We start from the raw sequence: 26,046 nt of genomic DNA, 5'->3' as shown, positions 1-26,046 counted from the left end.
TGCTAGTCAAAAATCCTCTCCATGACAGGATCATTCTGCTAGCGCAAAAACACTGGTCAAAGATCCTTTATTTGACAGAATCCCATCGCCAACTAGTGGCCTGGCATGCACAAGACACCAGAACTTTGTGCATCTGCATGCCAAGATCAATTAATCCTTATCCCGTGTAATTGAGTATCACCAAGACGTGTTTGCCCTGCTCTTCAAACAGTCGGCCACTTGAGCCCAACACGATATGAGAACCCGCTGCAACTGAGGAGTTAATTATTCCTCCCAAAACACACTCACGCTGGACGGTTGTGCGGCTATTCGTTGAGAGAGCCGGGTGACTCTGTGACCTTCACTGCTCAAATTTAACACTTCATCCAAAAGCATAACATGGGAATATTCACTGAGAATAACATGCAAAAAAAATACATTACACTTCAATGAAAAAATGAATAATAAAAATGTAAACATGGGAAAAATTGAAATGCATAAGCCAAATCTGAGCCAAGCAGTCATACAGATTGTATAATATTATAGTTTGTTATATGTTGTGCTTTTAGTCTTTGTGCACATTTCAATTCATTAAAAAAATATGTCTATGTGCCTTCGTGCTGTGTCACATGGAAACATGAGGTCTTTATGAGTGTTTGACACACAGTGAGTTAATATTGATTAGCACTGTTTCATCATTATCACCAGAGCGGCGTGCTGATGATCAATCTCATCAGATAAGGCCAGCAAAACAGGTGAGCTCAGCAGATGGAGAAAATAAGATGAAAGGTTAAAAAAAAGACTTATGTCACCAAATGTGTTAGTTCATGAAGACGTGAGACGGTTTGTGTCTCTGTGTCCTTTCTTGCAATGATGTCTTCTTCCTGGAGCCAGGAGTCTACCATCGGCTCACTATGTGTGTGTGTGTGTGTGTGTGTGTGTGTGTGTGTGTGTGTCAGTCAGTGACCCCAACATGATTGAGTCTCTGGTCCAGCCAGGATGGGGACACTTTTCCTGGTGCCTTACATTTCCTGGACGCTTAGCCCCAACAACTACCTTGACCCCAAATGTTGTCACTAACAGTTCATTAATTATGGACAGAACTGAGCTTGCCCAGTGACATACACACACAAAAAAAAAATCAGATAATTGCAGATATTTAACTCAACATTATACCATTTGCAGTTCAAACTAAACTATTGAAAAATGACAGCTCTGATATCAAAACATCCATTGTGAGTATACAATAATCCCTCATTTATAGCGGTTAATTGGTTCCAGACCCGTCCGTGATAAGCAAATTTCCATAAAGTCCTTATTTATAAAGTCATACTTAAAACATTAGAAAACCTGTTTACGACATCCTAAATACGGTTTTTAAAGCCTTTTAGACATGAGATAACACCCCTATAGTCACCTTTACAAGGTTATTCTAACACATAGTAGGCATAATAAGAGAAAATAAGACATTTAAGACATAAACAACTCACACATTAGCAATATTGATGTTCCACTTCCTTCCTGTGCTGTAATATTTTCTGCTGTAATATCGTCCCATCAATGTAACATTTGTAACTGACACCTAGTGACCAAAAAAGAAATTGGAACATCAAGTTAAAAGGCTCACATCCTCACACTTTAGGGTGGGTTGTTTTGTACTGGTTATTGTGGTCACTATGGTGTCAATAATGTTAGGAGACATGATGTTAGATTACACTGTCTTTCATACTGCATGGAGACTGGCTACTGAACCTGAGACAAAAAAAAGGTTCTCCTCTCATTCCATGTGGAAGTGGTACATTTTTAGTTTGTCTTTCTCCCCCATTCCGTGTTAAGTTTATGTTTAGAATAAGTAAATTGGAGAGGCTGTTATGGCCCTGTTATGTAAACAAAGAATAATGAGTGGTTAGCACACAGACCTCACAGCGAGGAGACCAGGGTTCGATTCCACCACTGGCCAGTGGAGTTTGCATGTTCTCCCCGTGAATGCGTGGGTTTTCTCCGGGTACTCCAGTTTCCTCCCACATTCCAAAAACATGCTAGGTTAATTGGTGACTCCAAATTGTCCATAGGTATGAATGTGAGTGGGAATGGTTGCTTCTCTATTTGTGCCCTGTGATTGGCTGGCCAGGGTGTACCCCGCCTCTTGCCGGAAGACAGCTGAGATAGGCTCCAGCACCCCCGCGACCCTTGTGAGGAAAAGCGGTAGAAAATGAATGAATAAAAGTGATTACTGGTTTAATAATAGTGAATCGTACTTTGAAACCAATGAACGACAGATGCTTGTATTTCTATTTACCTTGTATAACAGTAAAAATTGTGTTGAAATATGTCTTTTTATCTAATTTGATCAACTTTTTTATGTGTATCTGTAGAGTGCCTTACCTTATTTACAATACTAAACTACCTGCTTTTTACAGATGACCATTTTGCACTTGAGAAACATACTGCATATCTTTCGTATTTCCCAGTTTCTAATCAGCAATGCTGTTTGGAATGCACGGGACTGTGGAAAAGGAGCTGGCTCGTTCATTTCCAGTTCCTGCTATTGAGGTAACCATGACAACAAAGCCACAATATTACTACTCGGAGATAGGTATCAATAACATTCATGCACTTCCAAGTTAAAGTGTATAATATACTACATATATTGAAGGGATTTGGTTTTTAGGAAGTAGAATGGGTGGGATGAAGATGCTAGTGTCATACAACACATAACGGCATCTCTATCAAATCACTCATCCGACACTTTCTCAGTCATACAGTGGCAGCAAGATTTGTGTACACACACACACACACACACACACACACACACACACAGAGTCTGGCCTGTGTCAGTGATACACCCTGGCATGTACAAACACACACAGTACTGTACAATAACAAAAAAAAAAAAAACAATCGCTATAGTTTTGCGGGAGTATTTTCATACACCTTTCACCCTTTTTCTGCAGGTCACTGTGAGATGGGAAAAAAAGGAGATTTGGCATGGTGCTAAGATATTATCCATGATCCTTATTGGCAGCAAAACAAGCACTGGTCTTAAAGGATATTTTTCAGGCTGCAGCATGTGAACACACCTTAATATTATTAGCCAGCAGCTCTTATCAGCATGCAGTTACACATTGATGGCAGTTCCCCATTTCCAGTGAGGCAATATTGCACTATTTGCCTTGACCTGCTGCTGCAAGTGTCGTCTTTTTTGGATAGATACGTGTCAGAAACACCTAAATCAAGATTAAAATAGAATATTATACTATTTTGTTTTGTTCAATTGTTGGCATAATGTAACATGAGATATAAGGTAGTAATTGTTGTGTGTTCAAAATAATACATGATGGATTATTCTGTACATTTAGGTGTGAAATTGTAAGAAAAAATTAAAAATTTCACAGAAAAAACAAACTTCACAAAAGTCCTTTAAACAACAGTACAATAAAAAAAATTTAATTTGTTTTAAAAAATGTATATTATAATGTGGAGTAGGTTTATGTGAATTTATTTTGAGAGAGAGAGAGAGAAAGAGAGATGTTGATCGAGGTAGGTCTTTCACTCCTCCTCTTTTTCTCTCCCCCTTCGCTTCATTCTTAATTTGATAAGATTAAATCGCTGTGGTGGACCAGACAGCAGCAGCTCCTATTTTAGAGATGTACTCGTATTAAAGAAGTTTTTTTTATCTACTTTGTTAAGTCATTCGACCCATAAGTGCATCTACATTTTTGATTCCTTCCACCCTGAGACGGATGTGCATCTTCCAGGAGTGGATATGTACCAGGGCATCATGACCACCAACCACGGACACCCGTCCTACGAGGCCGGCTTCCTGCACAACTCCTCGGGTACATCCCCGGTCTATGTACCCACCACCCGGGTCGTCACCCCGATGATCCCCACCCTGCCCTACCTCCAGACGCCCGGGGCGTCACAGACGAGCACGCCGGCCTCGAGTCACTCTGCCTGGGCTCAACCCGGCGCCGAGTCGGTGTCGTCGTACAACCACTCCCCGGTTTCTCCGCGTTTCAGCTTCTCCACAAGCCCACCCGCGAGGGAGCAGGCGGCGGCGGCGGCCTCCTACAGCAGCCCACTCGGCATCTCTGCGAATGGAAGAGAGCACTATAGCGCCCGGGGTCTCGGTGGGTCATACCACAGCCCCTACCCGGCCTACATGAGCCCCAACGTGGGGGGAACGTGGTCGGCGTCACCCTTTGACAGCCCGGTGTTGCACGGCCTGCAGAGCGGAGGTCCAACAGGCGCAACACGCCACCCAAACATAGGTGAGGAAGACTTATTATTTTTCAATAAATAACGGAATTAACTATTCAATATATAAATATCAAGCATTATTTTTTTATTTTAAAAATACGATGTGACAAAACGAAGTAGTCACTACATTAAATTACACTGCAGAGCAACTAAAACATTACTTAGGGATAAAATATTATTCACAAATAACATGGAAATTAAATACTGAAAATAACAGATACTAATGAACCGATTGATTTGTAATTTACGTTTAAATAACGAAGAAAGTAACCCATTTCCTGTGAACACATTTTAAGAATAAATAAATAAAATAATAAATATATTTGCTTCGATTATGTACAGGCCCTATGATTATACAGAATTATAGTATACAAGAATCCAATATACTACATATAATGCTTTTAATTTTGTGTTTTTACTGTTTTAGTGTATTGAATATAAAAATCATTTTCTGCATCGTTCAATCAGGATTACATGGAAACTCTATCAATGTTTACTTTCATTGATAAAATCATTTCCTTAAAAATAAATTTCATAGCGTAATGAACCTCATGTAATCAAAACAACGTTAGACTCATCAAAAAATATTTATAATAATAATTTAGCAGATATAAAATAGTTCCATTGAAGTCATACAGGCTTTGTTGCTTCATGAGTGTGACTCTTTAATCCTATTACATGTCCTATAAAGTAATGACTTGATGTAAAATATGTGTTATATAACCACGGTGATTTATTGAAATGTTGCCCTTGATGAAGGAAAAAAAAAAGAGAAAGAGATGTAACTGTTAGCGTGATAAGAGAATTGATCCAATCTGACCTCTGATCTAACGATTTCAGTCACACTCCATGACTCCTTAAAGCGGCCCCTTCACTGAATGACATTGACAACCAACCTAAACATGACTCCATTTAGTTATTGTATGATCTACGTTATTTTTTTTTTGTGAAATTGTTTCCTATTTGAATGATATTTTCCATGATTCCTTTGTCCTTGGGTGTTTTAAATCCTGATAAGGACAAAAATAACAATTGTTAGTGCAACAAGTGTATTGTCTTGTGTTGATGTGTTGGCTTCCGAACTTCCGGCCTCAAGGTTATATGTTCTTTTGTTTTGTTCTCAGCCTTGGATCAAATCTTGCTATACATCTGAAGAAGATGAACAGTCGGCGGTGTTGTTTCATCAAATAGGATGCGCGTCATTCATTCTGATAGATTGGATATGTTCAACATAAAGTACGGCATGCTAAGGAGGGCCAAACTAAGTGGTTCTTATAGGGGAGATTGCGGGCTGCAGGGGTGAGACGTCATGTTATCTGTGAGGGAAAAGTGAGCGAGACTGCGAGTCTCTATTTGTCTCGGTGTGATGGAGCTCTATTTGCGGCGCTGTCTTTATCTGCTGGGGACCTGCGAGCAGATAAGGAGCAAGGCCTGGAGCAGGGCCTGCACCTCCTGCTGGTGCACACATCCACCACACAGGCAAGGGCGGAAGGTCCAAACTCCAATTTTTCTTCTTCTGGAAGTGAAATGAATTATTCTTACAGAACAATAGCCTCTTTGACTCGTCGCAGAGTTTTTCCGGATGTTTCGGATCACTTTTTTTTGTCAGCTAGTCAATTAATTTACAATTAAAATGACAAAAAGGTGCTAAATAATGTAAATAATGCTGTGTGCTGCATACGGCATCACCTTCTCTTTGAACTCCACTGTAAACTTCAGCTGTACAGATGCCACGTGTCGGCACTGTGTGCGGTGGTATCAGTCACAGTGAAGGTAGCGTTTGAGGCCTGGGGTGTCCACATTTTTCCACCGAGGGCAACATACTCAAAAACTGAATGATGCTGATGTTAATATTTTTCATTGGCTAAAACCAATCCAATATGCTAAGCAGTTATATAGCTATTTTTTAAAGGAAAATGTTGTTAGCATCAACATTTTGTATTTCTGCTTAATTTTTCCTCCAATTTTTGCTGTTTTTTTAGCCCTAATTGTGCCTGCACTGTACTTTGAACACCCCTGAATTAAAGGAATAGAATACTTTCATCTAATAAAAACAAACAAATTCATAGTTGTTCTCCTTTCAGATATATTTGACGACTTTGCAGAGGGTCGAGAATGTGTCAACTGTGGTGCCATGTCCACACCGCTGTGGAGGCGAGACGGCACGGGCCACTACCTTTGCAACGCCTGCGGACTCTACCATAAGATGAACGGCATCAACAGACCCCTCATCAAGCCCCAGAGACGACTGGTGGGTGTAAAAGACGAGGGATGTTTTCCTTTTGTGTCTCATATCAATCCGACGTGTGCTGTGTGTTGTACCCACCTCTCAACCCCCAGTCGGCCTCCAGGAGGGTCGGCCTGTCCTGCACCAACTGTCACACCACCACCACCACCCTGTGGCGACGAAACGCAGAGGGCGAGCCCGTTTGCAACGCCTGTGGACTCTACATGAAGCTCCACGGGGTAAAGGAACAACAGCTTAAAGAAACGTGCATTTTTGCCATTGGAACATCAATCAAAACTGAGAAATATTATCTTTATAACATTTTGTTTTTTTTTTACCTGTTTAAAACATCCATGCTGTGTTCTTGACAGGTCCCGCGACCCCTGGCTATGAAAAAAGAGGGAATCCAGACCCGCAAGCGCAAACCTAAGAACCTGAGCAAGACTCAAACTGGTTAGCTTTGAAATGCCAAACAGCCTTTACAGGCCAAAGAAGCACATTTGGTTTCAACTAAGTTGAAATGGACATCATGAAACTCGATTATTAAAATCTATTATACTATTTTAAAAATGTATTTTTATTTAGAAATTAGAAATTTAATTATGAGTACATTTTTTAATAGTCAAAAGTGCTTCAATAATTTTCTGTGGTTAAAATACTGCCTATAATAAAAGGTTGACATTGTATAAAAAAATACAATTATTATTACAAATGATGATAACATAATAATGATGGCTAGTGTAACATACCACAATAATCTTCTGGGTTTAATATTGCACTAAATGGGTATAAATAGGAATTACAAATACATTTTATTGTACTTATTTATATAATACTGTAATGTGCTACAATCATTTCCCAGGGTTAAGGTTTTGCACTATAAAAAAAGCCCAAATAAATACATTATTATTATTACAACATAACTTTTTGGGGGGTATATATTACGGATGTCTGATATGCCGATATTGCCCAACTCACAACTCTTCCGACGCTGATATCAGCCGATTCCGACATCGATATGTGTAACATGACATATCTCCAATGGTGCAATGAACATATATGTGTTGTATTCAGCATTTTTTTTAATATCGGTTTTTATGATTAGGAAAAAATCTGATCCCGATATCGACTGATATCACATTTTTATGCTGATATTGGACATCCCTAATATATACTGTGTATATATGTATATAAAGTTATGTTCGATAATTATCGGTACAAATAAATATTGACACGATATCAGCATAAAAATGTGATATCGGTCAACGTCGGTGTAAATTTTTTCCCCCAATCAAAAGCCAGTATCGGACATCCCTAGTATATATATATATATATGCGACCCCTGTTACACAGCTATTTCAGCCTCCTGCTGTGTGTTTATGTGCTAACATTATTGTGGTTCCCCGCAGGTGGTCCAGGCACCGAGGGAGCTTCAGTGACACCAACAAGCAGCACTCCCAGGGCCTCCATCACCTCCTCCTCCTCCAGCACCTCCTCTATGTCTGAGGAGGCCCGGCAGATTAAGACAGAACCAGAGACGCCCAGTTTGTACACACACAGCGGTGTGCACACACAGGTAGGATTGCTTGACACGTCCACATTTTCATCTACTGACCTGCCATCAATACCTGATCATGTTTGTTTTGTCTATGTGTGGGACTACAGGTTTCAGCTCTGCCAGCCTACATGGCATCTCCAGGTGGGGCTCTTGCTCTCAAGATGTCCCCGGGGGGGCACGGCGCGTCGTCGGGCTCAAAAGCCGAGCCGTGGAACAACCTCATCCTGGCTTAGAACGCAGCAGATCCTCACGGCAGGATGGAGACAAATCAAAGAGCAGAAAAGACTGACTATGAAAAGCCAGGTTGTATCACTCCCACTATGGAGGACCACCTGCTCTACTTGACTTAAATACCTGACAGTCGATTTACGTTGAATATGTGACACCAAAACAGGTCAGAGTTCAATATACACTCAGTATTGACACAGCGTCTGCTCTTAAAATTGATAACGTCAGCGGCCAATGTGTTGCGCAATGCAAACAAGTGATATGGATGCTGCAAGCAAGTAGAGCCCTCTGCTGGCAGAACTGTAAACTGCACCCACAATAACGTTAAACTTGAACCTGTCCTCTCAGGCATTTAGACTGAAAATGAAAACCCACTACATGGCTTGAAAATGAACTTTGTGGTTTTAATCACTAAAGGGTTGGTTGGGAGAAAAATACACTTTACACTAAAATAACAAAATACAGCATTACAGTCGTCCCTCGCTCTATCACGGTTTGAATATCTATGGTGTTTTTTGAAAGAAATAATTCTAAATGATCAGTTTTGTTGTTGACTAAGGCCTGTTATTAGTAAAAAAATATATAAGACAAGTTATATGTAGTATAATAGGCATCACTAATATTATGAGACATGACGTTAGCTTATGTTACCTTTCACACTGCATGGAGACTGGCTACTGAGCTAGCAGAGCCGAGCCGACATGCCAAGGTCTTCTCCACCACACTAAGTTTAGAATAAGTAGTAAATTGGAGAGGCTAACAAGTTAGCTTGGTAACTTGCTATGCTCGCGACTCTTACTGTATGATATAAACAAAGAATAATAGGAGTGTAAAGGTGACTGTAGGGGTGTTATTTCATGTCTACAGGGCTCTAACAATGTTAAAACCTGCATTTAGAAAGTCAAACAGGTTTTCAATGCATTAACTACAAAAATATTAGATTAATGAATATTTAATTATCAATTCACTTATTGCGGTTGAGCCTGGAACCAATTAACCGTGATAAACGAGGGATGTCTGTATAATTCTCATTGTATGCCATGTTTATGGATATAGCATGAAGTCCAAATAATTTTTGAAGGAAATGGCACAAGAAAGTGGACCAAAAACTTTAAGACACTGTGTTATCCATCTATCCATTTACTATACCACTTATGCTCATTAGGGTCGCGCGGGTATGCTGGAGCCTATCCTAGCTGAAAGAAGCTACATACATTTTGATAAAAACTCTCATATCCACAATGTTTCATACACCTTTTCAATATGTACATGCATATCCAAAGTTTTACGTTCATAGTGGAGTACGGCGGAATACTCAAATGTTCTTGAGTACCTCTAGCACGGTTCTCCTGCCACAGTTTTAGACTCAGTGTTCTCGTTTATTGTAGAGGTTAAAAGGGTTTTTTCAGTTGCCTGAAAATTGTCCAATAAGAGGAAAAATAATAGTGAATAACAAAAATGTCTTAATATCTATTCAAAAAAATGTACCAGAAGTTACCATTCAACAAATATGCATCGACATTTCAAAATTTGACCATGACATGAATTATTATTATTTAAGTAGCCGCCCTCCTCACTAGCCACATAAATCCCTGTTAGTATTTATTTGTAAAGGTGCAACCCATAGTGACGTTCTGTTCTAATTACCATGTTTAACCTTCATTTTAGGGCGGGTGTGCCATGACTGTACAGTATTTTGTTTGTAAATGTGGTATATTGTGCTATGTTTCATTACCTAGGCTGCAACTTTATTTACATGTAAAGGCTCTCCACTCCAGTATAATTGTGTAATTCACCTTTTGTGCTATATTGCATTGAGATGCACTAACATGACACTACCTGATACTTTCTCTTTGGTGCCGCTGTGGCTCTTAACCGAGTGCACAATGTGACACCAAGCAAATGCATGGTGTATGTGTACAAATGTCGGCATTTGCATTTAATAAAAGGGAAGGTGACCACACACTTGATTCAAGTTGTTCTATTTACCATTTCTGCCTTCACAAAAGATAATTATGCACAAGTCTGAGTAACATATAGGTCTATAATTGTGGTGTGTGCTAGAAAGTACATGTGTCAAATGTAAAGTGGATGTCCAATGGACAGGCTGTTCTATAATTTGTAATGCACTGTACAAACAATACATGTGCAAATCAACATCAGTTAGCTTGAAGCTGCAAAAAAGATGAAAACATAGTTATACAATCACGGCACTATGAATAAGTGTTAGTTGTTCTAATTTAATTGGTTGTGTGACAATATCTGGCCACTCTCATGCGGTTAAATAATTGATAAATAATATATAGAAACAGCTCTCATTATAAGAACTTCCAGTTCTACACCACTTCAACCTGGAATCAAAAAGTAATATTTACAATACAAATTTCACATCGGATGGCATCTGTAGTTGGACTGGCAGAAATGGGCATTCCTCTTATTAATGGACCAATCACAGAGTTGTATGTGTAAAACTTTACATTTACAGCTAGCAATATGCTAACAAGTGAGACTAATTGTATTTGCAGCCAAGCAGGATTACACTTGAGCGACCTTTCAGCTACCTCCTGGCTCCCAACCCAAACAGCCAATCATAAGCCAAGCTCCAGTAAGGTAACTGTAGGCGGGCTATCACACCAGTCTTTCTGCTCCCTCATTGGCCACTGTCCGCTGAACCCATGCGACGCCAACCAATCACAGGCGTGGGTCGATCTGGCCTTAGCAGGGAGAGTAGCTTTCCGCATCTTTTCTCGAATGGAGACCCCCGCGTACATACGATTACGATTCTGATCTGATTTTGCAGCAACATGGACGTCCTAAAGTCTCTGGGCCACCCGGAAGAGATTTTCAACCTCTTCAAGTTTAAGATGGGAGGCTGCAGAGCCGTCATGCCCAAATTGGATTACGTGAGTAAAATGACACAATTCTATAACATGCCACCTAAAAGCAAAATACATGAGGGGGATGCTTATTTTGTCTTATCTACCTACCTATCTACTTATGTTACATTACACGCCCAGAGAGAGATGCTATGCGCATGTTTGACTGCTAATCCCATCGTGTTGACGCCAACATAACAGGATAGGAACCACTACACAATTGATAATGAATGACATTATAATGAATTGCAACTGGTAACATTTCGTGGAAGCGTACTCACATATTGCATCGTTTCGGTGGATGACGTACTGTACGCAGGTGCGGGTATCTGCTATTACACCTATTTGCCACTAGATGTCCCCATTTGAAAACACTGGCCATCGCATTAGGTACACCTGGGGCACAATCCAAAACAGAGGCATGAGAATTATCTTTTTGCAGTATTTTACATATTCACACAACTGTAGTATTAGATCGATGTGGGTAGTAATTTGACCAATGAGTGCAAGCGTCAAAGTATGCAAGACAACATATAAAAATAGCGAGTAAAACTATAACTGTACAAACGGTTTGTACAACGTGAGCTATTAGCATGGAGCCGTAAACAAAGTGAGCTATTAGCATGGAGCCGTAAACAAATAGCAACTAGCAACCTAGCATGGGAGTTGTTTTGAGTTGTGCAGGAAGGAGGGGCTCTACGCGACACACACTCTGCACAAAGTTTAGCGCCCCCCCCCCCCCCCTCCAAGGTTGAAGCTCACCTCGCCCAGCTGCTCGTCCTCTACATGTGCGTCTGCGTCGAAACGTCGAGTCCAAAACCAACCCAGCCGTCGAGGTCCTCGCATGGCCGCCGGAACCTGCTGCAAGTGTCCCATCTCTCTGTCCGTGTTCAAGCGCTCTCTCTCGGTAGCACCGCGGGGTTCAACGCCCGCCCATCCTCGCTCCCTCCTGGCGGGCTGGAGGCTCGGAGAGCGGGGCCTGCAAGAGGCCGCCCGGCCCTCAAGCGTCCTCAGACCCTTGGGGTTCAGTCGACACACGGCCTTCTTTTGTCTGTCCTGTCAGGAGTCCATGAGCGAGAGTCTGAGGACGTGTTATGTGTACCTCAATCAAACCAGCAGGAGTTTTGCAGCTGTCATTCAGGCCTTGGATGGGGAGCTAAGGTGAGTACACAAACTAGCAAGGGGTGTGTCTCCAGGGTCTGCACGCCCGTCGGTTCACCATTAGAGCTATACAGACCACTGTTGTCAAAGTTAAATTTGTCAAATAAGTAAGGGTTAATGAAGTCAGTTGTTTGGGGGGGGGGGGGAACACAATTTTAGAAAGCTAAGGACTGGGGGAGTTGGGCCTCTCCCTTAGTTCACCAAATAGCATTGTCATACAGAAGCACAGGAAATGTTTACATTAGTCAAATATGTATATGGCTGGAGGTGCTGCTGTTTGCAAGGTCCTACTGCAAAAATGCAAGCCAAAGATTCTCTGTGACAGGAGTGCTCTATTTTAAGAAATGCAAAAACATGGGTCAAAGAGCCTCTACATGACAGCGCTGTGTCTTACGCACTGAAGGGGAGTCGTCTTCAACTATGTCTTAATTTAAGGCCAGTGTGCTTTGTCAGAAAGTCAAAGAAATGCTCTTTCTGCCACTTTGTACGTCACATTCCTGTCCCCTGATATTCTCCTCCCTCATTCAGACACGCCGTTTGCATTTTCTACCTGGTGCTGCGGGCGCTGGACACAGTGGAGGACGACATGAGCATCCCTCTGGACAAGAAGGTCCCCATGCTGAATGATTTCCACACCTACCTGTACCAGGACGCCTGGAGCTTCAGTGAGAGCCGGGAGAAAGACCGCAAGGTTTTGGAAGACTTCCCCACGGTCAGTAGGAATTCATTCATTCATTTTCTACTACTTTTTCCTCACGAGGGTCGCGGTGGGTGCTGGAGCCTATCCCAGCTGTCTTTGGGCGAGAGGCGGGGTACACCCTGGACTGGTCGCCAGCCAATCACAGGGCACATATAGACAAACAACCATTCACACTCACATTCATACCTATGGACAATTCGGAGTGGCCAATTAACCTAGCATGTTTTTGGAATGTGGGAGGAAACCGGAGTACCCGGAGAAAACCCACGCATGCATGGGGAGAACATGCAAACTCCACACAGAGATGGCCGAGGGTGGAATTGAACCCAGTAGGAATTCCCTAGGTAGTATTGTGCTTGTTTGCACTGTTCGTTACATTTTGGTTATGTATTAGACTACATGCTAAATATTCAAAACAGCTCCCAGTGTGTTGCGGTGATGTTGTACATCACTGCAAACTACAACCACAGTAATAATCATTTTGTTCAATGACAAATATAATTCTGGTGAATTTGGTGATAAATGTGACAGCTATCTGTGTGTCTTTGCCAAACAGATATCACTGGAATTCCGAAACCTGGCTCAGGAATACAGGGAGGTTATCTCAGACATCTGCCACCGGATGGGAACAGGAATGGCTGAATTCCTGGAGAAGAATGTGGACTCCATGAAGGAGTGGGACCAGGTTGGCCTTGTGTTTGGGTTTCTTTAACAAAGCATTCACATTTCTATGTAAATATACTCACAGTGTGACTGTGTGTGTGTGTTTGATAACCACCCGTGCAGTATTGCCACTATGTGGCAGGGCTTGTGGGCATTGGCCTCTCTCGCTTGTTCTCGGCGTCACAGCTTGAGGACCCTGAGGTGGGCTGGGACACAGAGTTGGCAAACTCCATGGGGCTCTTCCTCCAGAAGACCAACATCATTCGAGATTATCTGGAGGACACACAGGAGGGACGTGCCTTCTGGCCACGAGAGGTGAGGATGCATGTGTTTTTCTTTTTGGAGAACATGTGTCTTCACTTCCAGTGCAACCTTAACATCACTCACCTCATAAAATGGTGTTTTTATATGGAAGGCGTGGAGCCAGTTTGCAGGCCGACTGGAGGACTTGGCGCAGCCCGAGAAGCTGGAATCAGCGCTGTCGTGTCTCAACCTGCTGGTCACTGATGCTCTGCGCCACGTGCCAGACGTCATCGCCTACCTGACACGTCTGCGCAACCAGAGCGTCTTCAATTTCTGCGCTATTCCTCAGGTAGGACATACTTTGCTCGCCATCACTATTTCTGTTTAAATATACCAATTTATCCATTGCTCATGTTATAATGCTGCATATAATTATATGTGGGTGGCACAGCGGTCGAGTGGTTAGCGCGCAGACCTCACAGCTAGGAGACCAGGGTTCAATTCCACCCTCGGCCATCTCTGTGTGGAGTTTGTATGTTCTCCCGTGCAGGCGTGGGTTTTCTCCGGTTCTACTCCGGTTTCCTCCCACATTCCAAAAACATGCTAAGTTAATTGGCAACTCCAAAGTGTCCATAGGTATGAATGTGAGTGTGAAAAAGCAGTAGAAAATGAATAATAATAATTATAAGAGCGCCCTTGTCTACCTCTGGCGGCTAGATGTTGTATTACATGAACCCAGCCCCATTATGTTGAGGAGAGTTAATAGTAGATTATTACTGAAACTTCAGTCCAATTATCAGGGCACATGGAGTATGTTTCTAATTACCGTACAGTAATTATGACTGCACTCTCATTTCTGCCACATGTAATTCCTTTGTTGACCAGGTGATGGCAATAGCTACACTGTCAACATGCTACAACAACCCCATGGTGTTCCAGGGAGTGGTAAAAATCCGAAAGGGACAGGCTGTGACTCTCATGATGGAGGCCACCAATATGCGAGCGGTGCAGAACATCATCAGCCAGTACAGCCAAGAGGTGGCCATGTTTTCTGCGTTTCTTTCTATGCACTGTCATCATGTCATCATTCCAAATGTATTATTGAGCTCCTCCAGTTTTACCTCTGCACATACATGCTTAAATTAAAACTAGTTACTTGAGGAGAATTTCTATCTATTTTAAAATAGGTATTGTTGTCTTGCAAAAGAGTTTTACCTGGTTAAATAAAGGATACTGAGGGTTTTAAAAAACTTAAAAACTAACTTGCTGGCGTTTCCTTTCCAGATTCTGCACAAGGTCTCCCTCACTGACCCGTCACGGGAGAAGACCCTGCGTATCCTGGCCGTCATCAGAGAGAAGTCGCAGTCCAGCATCCCCATCAGGAGCCCCCACCTGTCGCCCATGTATTTGTCGGCCGCCATGCTGCTGGCCGCCGTCAGCTGGCAGTACCTCAATGCCACAGCGGCGCAGGCACAGGGCGACATGCAGGGACAGTAAATGGGCCCCCCTCCCCCACAGAGACTTATTAAACCTCCTTCACTGTCGTGGGGGTCCACTTGACCTGTGAATGGTCGAAGCACAGCAGCAAAAAAAGCACTAGCATATGAAATCATTGTGGGTAAAATCACCAGCATAGAATGGACTCTTGTTAGGTGTTTATGGTCATTTGGCTTCCTTCATTTGTTATCGTTTTCTCCCATTATGTGTAAATAGTGATGTGATATAAGGGAAAATATCTCCCACACACTCAGTGAACCAAAATTCATTAACATTTTGATGGATTTTCATCGTATTTTGCTCAAATCACATTGTAAGCTAACAAAACACCACCTCTGTCTGTTCGTACTCCTTGAGATGAATTCTCATGGGGTTTTTATTGTGATAAGAAGAGGAAAATCACTGTGCAAATGTATTTGTACTTTCATGTATTCTGAAGCTGCTAGTCAAGTGTCCTTAATAGATCTTTGGTGAGTTTGAGTTTTTTTGTAAAGGGAAAGACAGAAACCCAGAACCAAAGGTAAAGCTATACAAACATTGCTATGTGATGTCAATATTAGATTTATATGATGAATATACATTGGAGAAAATAAAATGGTCAGAGGATATAAAGATGTTTTTTTTTTTTTTTACAACTGCGAACATCACTGGATGACTTTGGTGGACCACATAGTACGTGTATATTGGACTATGGGTATTTGGTTTAGAATTGGATTTGTTGCATGACACCTTTTAGTGCTGTGACTTATGACAATCAGCATGTGACTCAGCGACGTGCAGCTTATAAAAATGGCAGTCAAAAGTCAGAGCATTTGTTTTTTTTTTGGTATTTTGTCTCGGATAAGCCCAAGCGTCGCCTGACACTACACAAGTAAGCCTCTGATCTATCTGATTATTGATTCAATTCAGTTTGACATTTTTCTGATCTAATCTTAGACTTCTGTATTTTTTTTAAATTGGATACTGTACATAAAAGTCCTCAATACAAGTCAATGTTGAGGATACTACACTTGCTACTTAAATGTATTTAATAGAGACAATATATGACAATGCATGGCATACTGTATGTTGTAGAAAAAAATAATTCATATACTAGATATTATTTTGTATCACACAGTAACACAAATAAGAAATATAGAAATAGAAGTAATGGCATTCATCCTAAAAATTGTATACACTTCATATACTGTATAATATAAATAATCGCTATTACAAGTAGCTGCATAGCAGTTTAGTGGTTAGCATGCAGACCTCACAGCTCCGAGTGGAGTTTGCATGTTCTCCCCGTGCATGCGTGGGTTTTCTCCATGGACTCCGGTTTCCTCCCACATTCCAAAAACATGCTAGGTTAATTGGTGACTCCAAATTGTCCATAGGTATGAATGTGAGTGTGAATGGTTGTTTGTCTATATGTGCCCTGTGATTGGCTGGCCACCATTCCAGAAGAAAATGTCTTGTGGGACACAAATGTGCTGTGTTCATAGTACCTACCTAATGATGAGCTGCCTGTTGATGAAACAATGTGATTAAACACAACATCGGTGTCATTGTAGGATGCGTTCACTCGCCCTCCTCTTTGTCGCGGTGTCCGTCACCTGGGCTGACCTTTCACCTCTCTCCAAGGACATGATAAACGCTATCAACAAGGCCAACAGCACCTGGAAGGTGAGGATATTCGAGTGATTCTATCTGCTACGGTGATTACATCTAATCTCTATGTGCTCCAGGCAGGGCAGAACTTTGAAAAGGTTGACATCAGCTACGTGAAGGGGCTGTGTGGTACCATACTGAATGCAGCCAAGGCACCAAAAGTGTGAGTTTAAAAACATCTATAAATCTGTGTGTGGGATCATATGACATGCTCAGCTGACTATCAGCAGGTGCTTCTTATCTGCAAAGCTCCATCATTGTCCTCTCTCTCCCTCTTACGTTCAGAGTTCACGATATAGAAGGCATCCGACTTCCAGACAGTTTTGACGCACGCCAGCAGTGGCCCAAGTGTCCCACAATCAAGCAGATCCGAGACCAGGGCTCCTGCGGGTCCTGCTGGGTAATGGAGAGAATAAACAACAAGCATACAAAACACTTTTTTTTACCCGATGAAACATTTAGTACGACCATGTTTTTGTTTGGGACAGGCCTTTGGGGCAGCGGAGGCAATGTCGGACAGACTGTGCATACACAGTGGTGGGAAAATCTCTGTGGAGATCTCAGCAGAAGATCTTCTCTCCTGCTGTGATGAATGCGGGATGGGGTGAGGGTGACAGGTCCATTTGCACAATGTGGACAAAAGTATTGGGTCACGCACAGCATGGCAAAATTGAGCAGCCATAAGATGTGATACTGTTCTGGGAAAACCTTGCTATGCTGTTGAAATATAAAGAATTAAGATTCAGAGAGCACTAAAGAGCCTTAGATGAACCATTACATAATTAATACGTGTCTAATTTGGGCTCCTTGTCCTGAATTACACCATCAATACCGCTTGTTGGAAACATCTTTATAGTCGAGTGTAGCTCAATGATTCTCAACTGGTGGGTCGGTAAAAATAATAACTACCTAATGTCTGCAAATGCATCTCACATTTTTGTCTGCACTATTCACTGGCTACGTCACCCCGAGATGTATCCCATGCTTCTGGGTGACGGTCAAGCTTGAGAGGAAGGACGTCGAACATGGCGTCCGTCTGACACACAGCTGCAGATATCAGCTAGAGAAGAGCGCGCCATAAAGTGACAGCATCTCAGCGCTGCAGCTCATTCATTCATTCATTCATTTTCTACCGCTTTTCCTCAGAAGGGTCGCGGGGGTGATGGAGCCTATCCCAGCTGTCTTCGGGCGAGAGGCGGGGTACACCCTGGACTGGTCGCCCAGCCAATCACAGGGGACATATAGACAAACAACCATTTACACTCACATTCATACCTGTGGACAATTTAGAGTGGCCAATTAACCTAGCATGTTTTTGGAATGTGGGAGGAAACCGGAGTACCCGGAGAAAACCCACGCATGCACGGGGAGAACATGCAAACTCCACACAGAGATGGCCGAGGGCGGAATTGAACCCTGGTGCTGCAGCTCATGTTGAGTTGAAAAATATAAGATATATGAAACATGTGGGCGGCACGGCGGTCAAGTGGTTAGCGCGCAGACCTCACAGCTAGGAGACCAGGGTTCAATTCCACCCTCACTCCCATCCATCACTGTGGGGAGTTTGCATGTTCTCCCTGTGCATGCGTGGGTTTTCTCCGGGTACTCCGGTTTCCTCCCACATTCCAAAAACATGCTAGGTTAATTGGCAACTCCAAATTGTCCATAGGTATGAATGTGAGTGTGACTGGTTGTTTGTCTATATGTGTCCTGTGATTGGCTGGCCACCAGTCCAGGGTGTACCCCGCCTCTCGCCCCAAGACAGCTGGGATAGGCTCCAGCACCCCCGCGACCCTCGTGAGGAAAAGCGGTAGAAAATGAATGAATGAATGAAACATGTGATTCCTACAATTTGGGTTAACAGTTGTCATTGAGGGGTGATAGAGGGTGGCGCAGCCAAACCAGTTAAGAACCACTGCCATAGTTGAACCCGGGCATCTATTTGGTATGTCACTCGCTTGTGTTTGTAGTTGTTATGGTGGCTTTCCCTCTGCTGCTTGGGACTTCTGGGTAAAGTCGGGCCTCGTGACCGGCGGCCTCTACAACTCCAAAGTGGGTAAGTTCCTCCCAGACGCATGCAGTGAAAGTCAGACTCAGTTGTGTCTTGACTTCATGGCGACTGCATGCAGGTTGCCGTCCATACTCCCTGTCCCCATGTGAGCATCACGTCAATGGAACGCGTCCTCCATGTCAGGGTGAGGAGGAGACTCCCAAATGTGTGAAGCAGTGCATTGACGGGTACTCGCTATCCTACCCCAAGGACAAGCACTTTGGTATGGAGCTCAACACAGCACAATATTTTATACCAAGTTAACTCCATGCATGTCTTCAACCACAGGAAGACGGGCGTATAGCATCTCTCCCGAACAGGAGCAGATCATGAAGGAGCTTTACACAAGCGGACCTGTGGAGGCTGCTTTTACCGTCTATGCGGATTTCCCCCTGTATAAGTCTGGTGGGTTTGTGTGGCAGCAACAAATGCCCAATAAAAATGTACGCAGGGAAAAGACTTAACATTATGCACTGTACCGTATCTTATAGGTGTGTATCAGCATGTGAAGGGGGAGATGCTGGGTGGTCACGCCATCAAGCTTCTCGGCTGGGGGGAGGAGAATGGGACACCTTACTGGCTGGCAGCCAACTCCTGGAACAGTGACTGGGGAGACAAAGGTATGTGAAGATGATCAAATGGAAATAACAGAAGGATATGGTCTGAGATAATGTTTATTTTCCTCTTTAAAAGGTTTTTTCAAGATCAAGCGTGGAAGTGATGAATGTGGTATCGAATCAGAGGTGGTGGCAGGAACCCCGCTCAACTAGATTCGGGGGAATTTCAGAGCATGAAATTAGGATTCTTTTGCACATTATCATTAGTAGTTTACACATTTTTTTAAATTGCCTGGGCTGAAACTGTATTATCGCATTTTAAATTACACACCACAAATCTTACACACTGTTTAAAGCCAATGCATTGGTTTGCTTTCATATTTGACTAGTGTCCCTGACTGAGCAAGTTGTCAAGTTCACAAAACATGCTGGAAGGCATATATAATAATGATGCTACAGGTTATATTACCACAAAAGTAATAAAACTGCTTTCACACATGCGTGCATAGTAATGATTGTATATTCTATTTATGATAATAAAAATGCCTGGAATATCCTCAGTTGTTGCATCACATATCATCAGTGGTTCTCAATTATTGTTTATGTGCCCCCCATCCCAATGGAAGCTCATATCTATTTATTTATCTGTACTATGCAGACTGTGCTGTAAACTAAAACCAGTGAAATGCAACACAATGGAGAGCATTCATACATGTTGGCAGATCTACACTAATATTGAATGTTCTCCTTGCCTCTCAGGACCCCTCAGCGGGAACACGCCCCCCTATTTCAGAAGCACTGGATAATATTAAAGTTTAAAAGAACTGCATGGAATACAATTCTCCTGTCAAATAAAAAAAAACAACCACATTTAGGAGGAAAACATTAATGTGCATTTTTTTGCAGGCCACTTAAAATAATGTGGCGGGCAAGATCTGGCCCCAGGACCTTAAGTTTGACACGTGCGGCAGACTTTCACGAGATGAGTAATTTCAATACTGTTGCAACTGGTGATTACATTTTAATTTACCATTTAGGAAAACATAGAAAGACTGCAAATGTACACAATCCAGTCACAATGAATCTCTTTCAGTATAAAATCACTATAATTTTCAGCGCATGCGCAACTTACCACCCTCGCTTTTCGCCATAATGGTTACGTAACGGAAGAGGAGGGACTCGAGTTGTTGCAATTAGCATTTAAAACAGGGACTTTCCAAAAATTTGCTTCCTCAGGTGGAAAGTACAGTACGTAGTTTACATTGTACTGAATACACAGTGCAGCGTACTGACGGAAGTAATTCGATTTGAGACACACAGTCATTGTATTTGAAAGCACTGCCAGGCAGGAAGTTGACGCTACAGGTGTCGTCACGGCTACGCGGGAAGTGCTTAAAACGTTTAAGGGGCACAATGAGGGCGGGTCATCATTCGTTGTAGAGTCATATCGAACGCGGTTCGTTGAGGTGATCGGTAGCCACATTTAGGTCGCCGGCATGCTCTTGTCTCTGCTGGATCTGTGGACAGCCCATTGGGAGTTTGTCTCCTTCAGAGCTGACACCGTGCTCGTATGCTCGCTCACGGCCGCACTGTGCTACCTGTGGGCCCGCAAGGGTCAGGTGAGTTCCCGTTAAACACATCCACAGCTGCTGACTTATTTATTGGTGTGATTATGTAGCCTGCATCGTGACACAGGATAAGCCTTCTCTGGTTTACACCAACTGCAATGCTTTAAAACTTGCTCTTCCACTTGTCAAATTCATGTAAAAGCAGCGTATGAGGAAATGCTAAACTTTAGGATGTGTCACCTGCAGACACATGCAGACATGGCATCTGTAAAGCAGAAGTTTGCAGTGAAGATTAAAAGAGTTGTGTCTCCTTTCAGAGGCCCGTCCTGGTGTGCAGCGAGGCTTTCCATAGTTTCCTCCAGCAGCACTGTCCCGTCGTGATGGAGAGCTTCAGTCCAACGCCGTGGTGCTGGGGAGGCCGCCTTCAAACCGTGGTCTCTTACTTCATCAAGTCCAGACCTCCCGTCACCTATCGCAAGTAAGTCCAAATCAATCCTGTTCAGATTGCGGTCCTCTTGTTTTTAACATGTTTTGTCACACAGTACACGTATCCGCACGGATGATGGTGGTCAGATATCCCTTGACTGGGTGGACAATCACGCCAGCGCCGCCTACCCAGAATCCTCCACCCGGCCCACGGTGCTCCTCCTCCCGGGCTTGACGGGGAATAGCCAGCAACCTTATGTGCTCCATGCTGTCAAGCATGCCACTCGCCATGGCTACAGGTTGGCAGATCATATTTCTTCTATTCATATTGCCAAAATAGGCAAGAAGTATTACATGATCAAGATCCTGTACTTCTAGATGTGTGGTCTTCAACAACAGAGGCTTTGGAGGGGAAGAGCTGCTTGTAAGTCCTCCTGGTAAATACCAAAAAAGGTTCACGATAGGTTTGTTGGAAAAAGTATTAAAAGTACTTAAAGGGGACCTATTATACAATTTTTTTTGTCCCTTCGTTTTGAGTTGTGGACTCCTATACAGCAGCTACACACAATAACCAGCACATAAAGCTTTCTAGTTCTTCTAGAATCTGCACCTATTCGCCTGTATTTCTTTGGATTTCCTGCTTCCTGTTCCGTTTTCGTCTGTTTTAATATATTCCACCCACAGCCCGCCTCCAGGCATGCCTACTCAGATATGGTTGGTCACACTCGTGAGTGTTTAGAAGCACTTCCGGTTTGTGCCGCTAGCTGTGAACAGTATAGGAGTTCATAATAAATGGTGATGCAACTAATGTTGTATTAGTTTGGCCCAGTTTGGCACAATAATTTGAATCTGTGTGTTAATCCACTGCTGAAAGTAGTCCACAACAATGCACCGCTAACTATTTGTATTGTGTCTCTTGTGTCCCTTAGACCCCAAAGACATTCTGTGCTGCCAACACCTCAGATCTGGAACATGTGGTGCTTCATGTCAAAAGCCTCTACCCACAAGCCCCTATCTTTGGTGCTGGTGTCTCTATGGGGGGGTGAGTGGTCGCAGTCTTCTGCTAATGCATGAATCGTCTGTTTACCAAGCTTTCTGTTTCGCGTGTACAGAATGTTATTGCTGAACTACTTGGGCCGCAAGGGCTCAGAGTCGGGGTTGGTGGCGGGTTTGACCGTGTCCGTCCTCTGGGATGCGCTCAAGTCGAACACCTCCATGGAGCAACATGTCAACTGGCTGCTCTTCAACAAACAGCTCACACACGAACTTTGTAATACTGTCCTCAGGTCAGTTAAAATGTTTTCTTTGGAAGGCTTACAATAGGGATTCTCAGGCCCTGTCTACTTTTTGTTTCTTTTTGGAGGGTTGGAAAAACAATTTGCATGCACACAGTGTGTGATCAGTAAATCGTCATATCCACACGGGAACTGATCGGGAGAAAAAACAGATAAGACACACCTTAATGTGGCAACACAGACAAAACCATGTGACATACCAAAACTATAGAAGGAAGAATGCATGCACACAAAGTCTGTCGTCGTTAGCTTGTCTAGACTTCTGACAAATGTAATTACTTCTGTGAGTCACTTTGGAGTATAACACAAAAACTACATATCATGGGAATGTCAAATGAGACTCGCGGACTCTGCATTGGTCTGTTTTGGTGAAGACACAACTGAACAAACAGAAAAAGCTCTAATTTTACCAGTCGAGCTATGTTCCTATCCTCACCTATGGTCATGAGCTTACGGACGTGAGTACAAACAGCCAAAATTTGTTTCTCCGTAGGGTGGCTGGGCTCTCTTTTAGAGAAAAGTTGAGCAGTGTCATCTGGGACAAACTCTTAAAAGCAGCCAGATGATGTGGCTTGGGCATCTGGTCAGAATGCCTCCCGTATGCCTCCTTGGGGAGGTGTTAAGGGCACGTCTGAAAGGTAGGAGGCCTCAGGGAAGACCCAGGACATGTTGGAGGTACTACTATGTCGCTCAACTGGCCTGGGAATATCTCAGGATCCACCAGAAGGAGCTGGATGAAGTAGCTGGGGAGAAGGAAATCTGGGCTTGCCTGGTTAGGCTGCTGCCCCCGCGCACCAAACTCTGCTAAAGAGAAGATGGATGTCGACTGGGAGTCATGCTAGTTGAACTATTCAGGTATTTTGTTGGCTGTTCAGCAGCGGTAAACAACTGGTTATTTCTGGTCATGCGATGGGGCTGTGATGTCATTGTTTAAAAAATATATAGTTTTGGGCACCCTGAACGCCGTTGCCTTGTGGATGAACGGCTGAAGCAATAAAATACTTTCCGTTTCCACCTGAGAATGTTCCTGTGTGGACAGGCCTTCAAAATGGGGTCCATGATCCATAGGTTGGGCGATGGTGACAGGTTTTTTTGCAATAAAGTTATGGCATGTCGTTAAAAATTGAAGTAGGAACCAGCTGGCTATAAGACATATTCTGCCTTTTAGCTTGGGACACACTTAAGTGCAAAATTCTGCTGTCCAGTCCATTGCATTTTCTTTTGCTTACTGTATGAGTCCGGGTCATTGGGGCAGCATTAGTAGGGAAGTCCAGACTTCTTGGTCTCCAGCCACCTCTTCCAGTTCCATCGGGAGGACACCAATGTGTTCCCAGGCCAGCTGTGAGACATAATCCCTCCAGGGTATCCTAGATCTGCACAGGGCCTTCTCCAGGCTGGGCATGCCTGGAACACCTCACCAGGGAGTTGACCAGTAGGCATCCAGATTAGATGCCAGAGACATCCCACCTGGCTCCTCTCGATGTGAAGAAGCAGCGGCTCTACTCTGAGCTCTCCTGGATGGCCAAGCTCCTCACCAACACTGTCAAGGTGAGTCCAGACACCCTACGGAGGAAACGCATTTCAGCCGCTTGTATCTTTCGGACACAAACCAAAGCTCATGACCATAGGTAAAAGTGGGAACATATCAACCAGCTCTCTTGACTATGACTGTCTGGTACCGAGCCACCTGTTGACCTTTCACTCCAACCTTCCCTCACTTGTTGACAAGACCCCAAGATACTTGAACTTGATCTGCAGTCAATAGCACAATAGACAAAGTACTGAAGTCCATCCATTTCATCAAGGGATGCAAAGGCCAAATCAGCTAAGCTTGGAAAATGTGACATCTATGGGTCTCGAACAAATGGGCAGGATTTTGGAAATATCTCTCCTGTAAGGAGTCTGGTCCCAAAAAGTTTAAGAACCACTGCTTGGACTATAAAGCTGTTAAACTATGTCTTCCAGGCACAGGGTGATTCTGGAGAAAGTAGTGGACATTGAGAAAGTCCTCCAGGTAGAACACATTTCTTGATTGTCACACTTCCAGTCTCCAGATTGATAATCCTCGTCATTCTATTCAAAGGCCCGCTGTATCAGGGAATTTGATGAACGCTTTACCACGCTGCTGTTTGGCTACAAGACATGCATAGAATACTACCAAGATGCCAGCCCTAACAAAAAACTGCCTCATATTTCTGTGCCTGTTTTGTGTCTCAACGCAGCAGACGACCCCTTCTCGCCGCAGAATGGTCAGTTTTGGAAGATGAGTACACTCGGTGTTATCATTGACTAAATCTAATTTTACTTCTTTTCATCACAGCCTTCCCGGTGGCCATAGTCCAGGACATGCCCAACGTGGCACTTTTGGTGACATCCCATGGTGGACACATAGCCTTCATGGAGGGCTGGTTCCCGCGTGGCGACTCTTACATGGAACGTGTGTTCAATCAGTTCATCCATGCGGCCTTGGAACACCCACAGGATATCAGGAAAGCATGCGGCCTGGAGCAGGAGCAGAGATGCTCAGTGTCGGAGCTTAATTAACTGGACTCGTGGTTGTAGTCATGCCGGAGCAGCAAAACAATCGTGGAAGTGTTTGGGTTTACAACTGTAATGAAGAATAACACGGTGACAAGTGTGATCTACCTCAACGCCTCAATATTCTGACCCTCCTTGGCGGCCGCACTAGTCACAAAACGTGATTTATTTTTAATTGCCTAAACATTTGCCATCACAGTATATATTTAAAGATCATATTTTAAGATGTTTACCACGGAATGATGTCTTGTTTGTGCACTTGTTTCCCCTTTTGAATCATGAATTAGTTTTAATTGAAATATATAATTCAACATTGTATTTTTTGTCTTCGTTGTTTCCCATTATCACCAGAATTAAACTTTATGAATTTATTTGTATAAGTCTTGTTTGCATGTCTTAATTGCAATGCTGCTTTTGTAACTTTGTTTCTTATTAATTTGCAGATTAGTGAGCTAGCATAAAATAAGAGTCTTTTCACTACAATTTCTACTATTTACAGTAGACCCGTAGCTAAACATGCATGTCCAAGAAACTAGATAGTTTCCGTCGCGCCTGTTTACGTTGCAG

General features: G+C 43.1%; 5 protein-coding genes across 7 annotated transcripts in view; 4 read left to right on the top strand and 1 right to left on the bottom strand.

The window, feature by feature from the left end:
- The window catches only part of LOC131106772 (nuclear receptor coactivator 7), a 37,085-nt gene extending 24,782 nt beyond the window's left edge, over positions 1 to 12,303 (bottom strand). The window contains exons 1-2 of one of the 2 annotated variants that reach the window (XM_058056161.1): positions 11,894 to 12,303; positions 11,413 to 11,527 (exon numbers count right to left, since the gene is read on the bottom strand). The gene's annotated coding sequence lies outside the window, so the exon portion shown is untranslated. The remainder of the gene's footprint in view (positions 1 to 11,412; positions 11,528 to 11,893) is intronic. The other variant, XM_058056163.1, reaches the window with a different exon arrangement.
- Positions 3,584 to 10,213, top strand: gata4 (GATA binding protein 4). Its single transcript, XM_058056169.1, has 6 exons — positions 3,584 to 4,253; positions 6,327 to 6,493; positions 6,583 to 6,708; positions 6,841 to 6,922; positions 7,879 to 8,045; positions 8,135 to 10,213. The coding sequence occupies exons 1-6, from the start codon at positions 3,746 to 3,748 to the stop codon at positions 8,258 to 8,260; spliced, it is 1,176 nt and encodes a 391-aa protein (XP_057912152.1). The 5' UTR covers positions 3,584 to 3,745; the 3' UTR covers positions 8,261 to 10,213.
- Positions 10,954 to 16,161, top strand: fdft1 (farnesyl-diphosphate farnesyltransferase 1). Of its 2 annotated transcripts, XM_058056168.1 has the most exons (8): positions 10,954 to 11,158; positions 12,195 to 12,292; positions 12,821 to 13,004; positions 13,549 to 13,677; positions 13,779 to 13,970; positions 14,071 to 14,247; positions 14,784 to 14,936; positions 15,183 to 16,158. In XM_058056168.1, exons 1-8 carry the CDS (start codon positions 11,060 to 11,062, stop codon positions 15,393 to 15,395), a joined length of 1,245 nt encoding a protein of 414 aa, XP_057912151.1. In that variant the 5' UTR covers positions 10,954 to 11,059; the 3' UTR covers positions 15,396 to 16,158. The 2 variants fall into 2 exon arrangements, with proteins under 2 accessions (XP_057912151.1, XP_057912150.1); XM_058056167.1 differs by lacking the exon at positions 10,954 to 11,158 and having other exon boundaries at positions 11,172 to 12,292; positions 15,183 to 16,161.
- A 788-nt stretch (positions 16,162 to 16,949) lies between these two features.
- LOC131106775 (cathepsin B-like) lies at positions 16,950 to 19,975 on the top strand. Its single transcript, XM_058056170.1, has 9 exons — positions 16,950 to 17,060; positions 17,123 to 17,208; positions 17,331 to 17,445; positions 17,534 to 17,649; positions 19,016 to 19,101; positions 19,175 to 19,318; positions 19,384 to 19,500; positions 19,587 to 19,715; positions 19,789 to 19,975. The coding sequence occupies exons 1-9, from the start codon at positions 16,950 to 16,952 to the stop codon at positions 19,863 to 19,865; spliced, it is 981 nt and encodes a 326-aa protein (XP_057912153.1). The 3' UTR covers positions 19,866 to 19,975.
- An 828-nt stretch (positions 19,976 to 20,803) lies between these two features.
- LOC131107678 (phospholipase ABHD3-like) lies at positions 20,804 to 25,838 on the top strand. Its single transcript, XM_058057929.1, has 9 exons — positions 20,804 to 21,271; positions 21,538 to 21,698; positions 21,763 to 21,945; positions 22,025 to 22,070; positions 22,576 to 22,688; positions 22,759 to 22,932; positions 24,907 to 24,955; positions 25,025 to 25,190; positions 25,262 to 25,838. The coding sequence occupies exons 1-9, from the start codon at positions 21,149 to 21,151 to the stop codon at positions 25,483 to 25,485; spliced, it is 1,239 nt and encodes a 412-aa protein (XP_057913912.1). The 5' UTR covers positions 20,804 to 21,148; the 3' UTR covers positions 25,486 to 25,838.
- Positions 25,839 to 26,046: the final 208 nt, after the last annotated feature.

Source organism: Doryrhamphus excisus, chromosome 19, assembly GCF_030265055.1.
Source record: "Doryrhamphus excisus isolate RoL2022-K1 chromosome 19, RoL_Dexc_1.0, whole genome shotgun sequence".
Lineage (NCBI taxonomy): Eukaryota > Metazoa > Chordata > Actinopteri > Syngnathiformes > Syngnathidae > Doryrhamphus > Doryrhamphus excisus.
The sequence above is the reverse complement of the archived record's forward strand: the minus strand, read 5'-3'. Positions and strand labels throughout refer to the sequence as shown.